Genomic DNA, 8,184 nt, shown 5'->3' with positions numbered 1-8,184 from the left:
AAGTTCAGTGGTTTAAGAATCTAAAATTTTTGAGCAGTCATATATATGTAAGTGGAAGTGTAAAGCATTCATATTTGTTTTAGAAATTCCCATATATCATGGGTTTAAAGTTATCACAAAATGTAGACTGAATGTAGATTGAACTCAATGACCAGCGGGGCACATAACAAATGCACAAAAGCAAGTGACTTGAATGTTGACAACGATACATTGCTATAATTCAGGGGTGTTTCAAACAGAGTCTCTGGAGTGAACATAAAAATGAAGAAGGACACAAATTTAAAAAGAGTTTAATCAAAATTTCCACCTCAACAGTAAGAGACCAGAGGACAACCTCTTTGTTGCTGTATCGTGGGACTACACAATCAATTTTCAGAAAACAGACATCAAAAACAATAAAAACACATGCATACAAAACATTTCTTCCCTGTCAGAAGAAACTGTTTGCTGATTGCTGGATTTTAATGGGACTGTTGAGCTTGTTGGATTCTTCAATCTATTTTCCAGGCAAGATTTTTTGTTTTACTGCTGGGACTGGCCCTGATGAAGTAGGGAAAACACACATCACGCACAGAGCAAAGTACAGTGATGGATTTGCTTAGAGTGAAGGTCGAAGCTTATCTTAACAAATAGCATGGAAATGTATGGCAAATGTAGGCAAATGATTTGGTGAATGAATGAATGTGTGCTTAAGAGCTGTCTACTGCTATAATGTTACCTGTCTATTTACTATTTGTCTATTTATATGCGTGGCTCTCAGTTCCACCGCGTCCAAATCCTGCAAGGAAAGAGAAAGGAAGCATTAAATCACTGAACTGACAACAACATTAATGAAAATGAAAACACTGAAAAGACCTCATGGCCATGGAAGACTTTACTTTGGAAATCTGAGGGAGAATTCACAAAAACAAAATGCTACCAATAATGCAATTACTGTTTTTATTGAGGCTACAGTGTGTCCTTTGATAGAGGACTGTTTACAGCCTCAACACAATCACATACAAAACATTATTCTCATTTTCATGGCTGAGAGTCTTACAAACAAAAGTGACCAAGCCTTTGCTATTTTGGCTGCCAAGGTCAATCCCTGCAATATTATTTTTAGCCAGTAAGAAGGTCAGATTGAGCTCATTCATTGCATGAAAAGGATTATTTATTCTAGATGAACATGCTTACCTTTAGGTCCAAACATTGCACCATAGCAAGGGTTGTGACAGTATGGCTTGCCTTCATGCTGAAAGAGAAAGAATTGTATCAGCACTGCCGTATTCAAAATATTAAAACACAAAAGTACTAAGCATCTAAAAATGTGTCTATTTCAGTCCTGCATCTTTGCTGTACATCAGCCACACATTATAGTTTTCTGTCCTATGCATATGAACAGTTTTGAACTCGGGGGTTTATACGTACTAGTGTCTAACCAAAATGATTTGGGATAACAAGCTAACTGCTGCTATCACTGGACACTGCACTTGACAGTTAGCTTGCAGCTCGTAGTAGCTACAATATCATAATCAGTGATGTGGGATCTGATATCCAGTGGCTTGCTACATTTTAAGTCGAACAAATCTTGTAAAGAGAATGCTCATACAGCACACCTCGATGTGTTTCTATATACTATCCCATACTTATTTAAACACTTCTAACTTGAGTTTCTTAAAGTGTTTAAGTTAAACCTAAACTATAAAATCAGTAAGAGTTCACATTTGATGAAGAGCTATCAAACCCCAAACCCTATGTACATTATTAAAGGCTACACAATATTTTTGTCTGTGTTGCATGTATTTAAGGTGTCTAACCTCTGCATGAGAGCCAGCTGACAACGTCTTGTTGCACTTCTCACACTTCAGACAGGGCCTGTGCCAGTCCTTCCCCAGCGACGTCACCCTCTCGGCTGCCAAACACAACAAAAGACAATATTAATAACAGCAGCTTCCCACCACAAAGAGAGCTACTGTGGTCTGTAGAGGAGATGGAAGCGTCACAGGTATGCGGTTCAGTTAATGAATCTCAGACCAAAGTATGAGCTCATAGTCCTGTGAATTTAGACGCAATATCAGATTTAAACCAACAAGACTGTATCTTTGTAGATAACTCTGAGAACATTCTTTGGGTGTGGTGGTTGGGAGAAAACAGAGAGTGTCCCTGAGGAACCTGTCCTCCTCCTACCTCATAAACTCTGATAAAGAACATCTTTATCTGCACTGGCTGATCTCCACTAACACCTATCATGAGGCCTGTAAAAGTGAGGAGGGACTGGACCTAACAGTCTCGAGTTTCACTTCTTTACTGGAGGAGATGGACAAGAGTTTAGATGACTTTTGAGACTTATCACATGTTTACAAGCAAGAATCTGGCCAAGAACTGAAATGCTAAGATGAAAAAAAGATGTTTGCTCTGCGAATGCTTAAGGGCAGAGAGGGGAAGCACCGGAAATGCTAAAAATGGAGAAGTGTGCTCATGAACTGAGGCTCTCATATCATGTCTGCCAAAGCTTGATTAACACCTGCCAGATTTTCTGAGCATGTAATAGAAAGTGAGGAGGGACAGAGGATGTATGAACAAATGCAAGGTTTCAAATGAAGCCGCACGGCTGCAAACCTTCCCGCAATTTTAGCATATGACATATTTCCTCCCTAAAAATAACCTGATGTGGCATGAGATTACGCAACAGGCAGCGGAAACAGAGAACGTGCTCCAGGGCGAGGTCAACCTCTCAGGCCAGTGGAATGAAAACAGCTCAACAAAATGTGCTGGGGCTTGGAACTGAAGTCTGACCCGAAATAATTAATGTACTTAACTTCAAATAATAAACGAGTGGAATGAGCAAACACTGGGCAATTGCGCGTTCAAACAGAAATGGGGTGGGGGTCTCACAATTAGAACAGAGCTCACAGTTAACCTTAATCAGATGCAATGGCGCCTATGTATGTTGTTTTACTTTTCATAGTCTATGGATCTGGTAAAACATACTTGTGCATGGGCTATTTATTTTACCTGACAATACGACAAGAAATGAGGTGTGACAGACAGAAGAATAATGCAATCTGCTCTCTGCATCAACTCTGACTGGAGCATTGTGGCGGCAGTCCAAAACACACAAACAGACACAAATCTGAATGGAAAAACATACTATGAGGGAGGTTGTTCAACTATTCGCTTCATTCCATCACAAAAAGGATTCACGAATTCGGGAGGTTGTATAACATTTCTGTCTAACTGAGAAACGAGGCTAAGAATACATTCCGAATTATTTAGTGTTGAGTGAGCAACCTTAACCACAGTAATGCTTTTTACGACATGACGATCAATTGAGTATATGTTTTAAAGGAAAAGCTAGGCATTTATGGGAGTACATGTCTTTCTAGCCAAGAGTTAGGGAAAAAGATTGATACCACTCTCAGATACAAGGGAAAGCTAGCTAGCTTAGTTTAGCAAAATGACTAAAACAGCTAGCTTTGCTCTGTCCAAAGGCAATCTAAATCCACCTTCCCGCACCTCTGAATCTTCCTAATTAACTTGTTATTCTTGGTCAAAAGCTATGACTTTATGGATTTTATAGACTAGCTAAGACTAACCAGATTACCAGTGTCTAAACTAATCAGCTTCTGGCTGTAGCCTAATATTATAAAGAAAACTTTTAAACTATTTTGGGAAACTGACATATTTTCTTTGTTTTACTTAAATAAGACTGATATCACTTTCACGTCTGCCGTTATATGAAGCTAGAGCAAGCAGCTAGTTAGCTGTGTTTAACATAAACAGCGGGTGTGCCTCTGTTCAAAGATAACAAATCTGTTTACAAAACAGCTTCATTTCAGGAAGTAAGAAGATTGTGGAGAGTTAGTAAAGAAGATTAATACCATTCTTGTGTATGCGAAGGCTAACAGAAAGCCACAGCCAAGAGATGATTAACTTAGCTTAGCACAAAGACTTTCAGTCATTCAGTCACTGTGGGTAGACAGCTAGCCAGGCTCTGTCCAAAGGAAACAACATTTGCCTACCAGCACCTATAAAACTCATTAACTCACATTTATATCTAATTTCCTACACAACATTAATGTCTTTCTTTCAAAGGCTGATTTAAAGCCAGAGGTCCCACAGTGGAAAACATGAGTTTCAAGAGCGAGAGCGGTATTCTTTTTTTCTTTTTGTCATCTGCTTTTTGTGTAGCTGGAATTAGACCAAGTTCGCCTTCATCATTCATGGAGGCAGTAGCAGCCTGATTGTTTCCATCTGAGAGCTTAGAAACATTAAGACAGATGAGTAGCATAAGAGGGGATAGGACTGGGAGTGGTGGAGCAGTGAGGTGTGATGGAGGCGATCACAGACTGCAGAGCGAAGGAGCGAGACATGGAGCAAGTTTATAAAGGAGGTTTGTGGGGGATATTGATGCAGACGATTCATGACAATGATGAGACTGTGCTCCATAGAAAGAATGCAAAGGTTTTCCCTCAGTTATATTTTAGAAACGGGCGTTTTATTTCTCTTCCTGCATGGAACTGAAAAAGATTTGTTGGCTTGTTCGGGCTGAAATAAATTGGTTTGCTTGTTTTGGCCAGAAGGGGGAAGTTTATCCATGAAAAGGAAGAATGAGAAGCATGGCTCCCCAGTTGCATGGACAATTCATCTGACTGACAGTCCAAACGCTTGGCTTTGTATTCTGTACTGGCCTCGGAGCGTCTCTCTGGAGGAGATTTACTCTGTTGCACTTCTGAGCTGCAGACAATGTGGTAAATGGATTAAGACAAATAAAATGCAACTGTCCCTTTCCTCTTTGGATGCAGTAATTGCTCGTCGCTTTGACAGCATCCTCGAGAGACAGAAGTACAAGATCGCTCTGGAAAGATGGAGCCATATTTCAGGAGGAACCTGCTTCTGCTGCTCCATCCAGTCATTATTCATGTAGCTCATCGGTCATCGGGAAAGACAAGTCAATCTCTACAGGGAACGCAATTTTTAAAACTACAACGTGACTTAAAAAGCTTACAGAGCGCAGTGACCTTTTTAGGGATTAATCTACAAAAAAATGTAAACATATACCGCTGGCAAACATTAAAATATAAACAGTTAAGACAGTTGGAAAGTTTCCATTTTCTGCTGCTTGTCGCTTCTACACAAAGCTTTTAAAATTAGCTCCACCTCAACCACCCACAACACTAAAACTACCGTTATCATGTTAATGCATCAGTAATATTCAGTGCTGGAAGACAATGCAATTTTTTTTTATCCTACTACAAGTAAAGGTCTTGAATCATACTTGTACTTAAGCAAAAGTGCAGAGGTATTGGTTACCGAATGAACTTTATAAAGTTTATAAAGTACTCAGTGTGTACATGGCCCCTGTAAGTATCGTATTATTACATTTTAGGATCATTATCAAATACATGCAGTCATGTAGTCTTGAGCAACTTTTTTCTAAAGTATTTCAATTCCCTGCTACTTTCTGCTTATTCCACACTACATTTCGTAAGGGGATATTGTACTTTTTACTGCACTTAATGATAGTTACTGATTACTTCACAAGTTATGATTTTACATGCAAAAAATGTATCTGATATCATGATGAATTATGCTATTTCTTAAAGCATAAAGTACTTGTTGCATGTTACTGCACCAATAATCCAAGACTGGCAGGAGCCATTCTGCACAACGAGTACTTTTACTGGCTTGTGTATTTGTACATCACAATCCTACAACGCATGCAGTTGATCTGAATACTTCTTGTACCACTTGTGTGCTCTCCAGAAACACTAAAACTATTACTAAACTATTACTAAACTTAAAAATTAAACACGCCTGATTACAGTTCAGTTTCCTGTTTCCTCATTTGTGCAGGTTAACGGCTCGGTTTTCATTAACCAGGAAATGTATTTCATCATGTACGAACAAAACTAAGAGGAAGAAAGATAAAATCTAAAGGGAGCTGACTTACCGAAGTAAACTTCCTTCTGGCACTTTGGGCACTTGGGCATTTTGTCGCGGCTGTATGCGTAAATCTAGCGAAGAAGAAACAAACACACGGCGGCGGATTCCCGTGGATGAAGCGTGACTGCAGCTGTGCTGACTGACCCACCTGTTCGCGCGCTCCTGACCACGCCTCGCTCCGGAGAGTGCAGATGTGCGCCGCGTCCCGTATTTATAGCACCGAGGAAACAGTCCGAGTCAAACTTTTCTCTTTTTTTTAATGCTCTAACACTGGGTGAGGCCTGTGTTGAGTGTGTGCGAGGGAAGGCCAAAAGCATAACAGTGGGGTTTGAAATGACAGAATTAATCCACTGCACTTACATTGTAACTGTGCCTCTCTTTTAACATTTTAATAGCCTGTAATAGCCTGTGATATTAAAGTACACCCCCCTCCAAACATCATACAGACACAATATTAAGAAAATCTGTGCTAAACTGTTCATATTTCCTCATTTCAGAGGTGTCCATCAAAACTCTGAGACACTGCCCTGCTCCCACTCAAAAGATGTTTTCTTATTTTATTTGTTCTTATCTTTAGTTTATTTTAATATTGATCTTGAATGAATATTAGGCCACTGTAACATAAAAATATAATAATGTTTGTTATTTACAAATTACCACTGTGACTAAAAGTGCAGAGTCTGCATGCCAACAGCTGGTCCTCATATGTAATCTCCAGGGTGCATTGCATACTTTAGTCCACTAATTAGTCTTGACGACTCTTGCAGAATGCCCCCGTGGATTAAACGCTAAATTATTAATAACTCTCTACAAAAGCTTTTCTTCTGTTTCTTCTAATCGGGCCCAGTTTCTTCTTGCCAGCTTTTCTTCTCACCTTCCCTGCTGCAGAGCTGTGCGAACACTTAGCACAGGTGACATCACATGCGAGCATGGGGTCACGAGAGGTCATCGATTGGGGGCTCTCATCTCAGAGTTTTAATTTGGTAACATAGGTGTTGTAGGTCACGGCAGACTTTGCAAGATTGCAAGATTTGAAATTGCAAAGTCAAATGCAAATCACATACATGGTTGAGATTAATCGATTAATTAATTATCAAGAAAACTTTTAAATTACGGCCAGTGTTCCCAGTCAAATCACCCGACACTAATTACACAACACAAGAACAAAAGAACCAGAGACTTAAACCACAGATTTAAGAAACAGAACCAATAACAAGTTGAGATTATGATTTTTGATCCTTAATTATTTACTTCCTGTATGTGCGTGACATGAGTGCATGGACCCTCCCTGCTGCTCTGCTATAATCTACTTGACATGTGACTCCACCAGCCTTTTCACTGCTGAATGGCAAGATAACCCACTTGATGAATAATCCAGCTCAAGGTGATTTAAAGCTGGCAGCATGGACAAACACACCTTTGGTCTGATGTGCCAGTATTCTTTCTATGTGGTTGTTCAGTAACTCTATATGTATAATTATTGTATTTTGTAACAAAGAAATGATATAACAGCGTTCCCAACAGGGATTTGTGTGGGTAAATGGTTGAAGTAGGCAAATGAACAGCTCAAATCTTTAGTTAAACAGTTTAGATGAGGTGAAATCAACAGAAATACAGTTGAAATAGCTTAGGTGAAATACATGGCTGCAGGTAATCTAAAAATCTAAATCAGCTAAAAGTAATGAACCATCATGTTGAAACAGTCAGCTAAAAGTAAAGAATTAAAATAGTGCAGCTCAAAGATGAAAGCTAAAAGAGGTTGTTTTAGCTAAAGGAAAGAGCGTCGGACTAAATCCAGCGGGCTCATAGTCTCTTGGGAACATAGGGTAACGAACTGGCTCGCAATTGCACCATGATGATGATGATGATGATGATGATGGTGATGTTGTTAGACATCACTGTGTTTTGACTTTGACTTCATAAAGTTCTCAGTGTAATCGTTGCAGCACAGGCAGATCACGCCCAACTCCAAGTAGACTTTTGACCTGATCAGAAGGGTTCATTACGTGTGCTTGTGTGTGTGTGTGTGTGTGTGTGTGTGCTTACTTACTTTTATGTGGTGTCTGTTCTGCGGGTACAGACACACCTTCAAAGCAAATCATGTTTGGGTCTGTTTTATACCACGGTTGAATGACTTCTAAATGATAGCAAACCCTAGAGGACCTATTTAGTAAAATCACCATGGCAACCAAACAAAATGCCTGTATTGTCAGCCTGTCTATACAATTCTGATCTTTGGTTCTTCTTTTTTTTTGT

General features: G+C 39.5%; 1 protein-coding gene across 1 annotated transcript; it reads right to left on the bottom strand.

Annotated features, from left to right (window-relative positions):
- Positions 1-274: 274 nt before the first annotated feature.
- On the bottom strand, positions 275-6,127 carry crip1 (cysteine-rich protein 1). Its single transcript, XM_046413313.1, has 5 exons — positions 5,936-6,127; positions 1,800-1,894; positions 1,177-1,234; positions 719-778; positions 275-540 (listed from the first exon to the last, which is right to left on the bottom strand). The coding sequence occupies exons 1-4, from the start codon at positions 5,973-5,975 to the stop codon at positions 738-740; spliced, it is 234 nt and encodes a 77-aa protein (XP_046269269.1). The 5' UTR covers positions 5,976-6,127; the 3' UTR covers positions 275-540; positions 719-737.
- Between the last annotated feature and the right edge of the window lie 2,057 nt (positions 6,128-8,184).

The sequence above is a fragment of the Scatophagus argus genome, chromosome 15 (genome assembly GCF_020382885.2).
Source record: "Scatophagus argus isolate fScaArg1 chromosome 15, fScaArg1.pri, whole genome shotgun sequence".
NCBI lineage: Eukaryota > Metazoa > Chordata > Actinopteri > Scatophagidae > Scatophagus > Scatophagus argus.
Note: the sequence above shows the minus strand (reverse complement) of the source record. Positions and strands in the feature narration are given on the sequence as shown.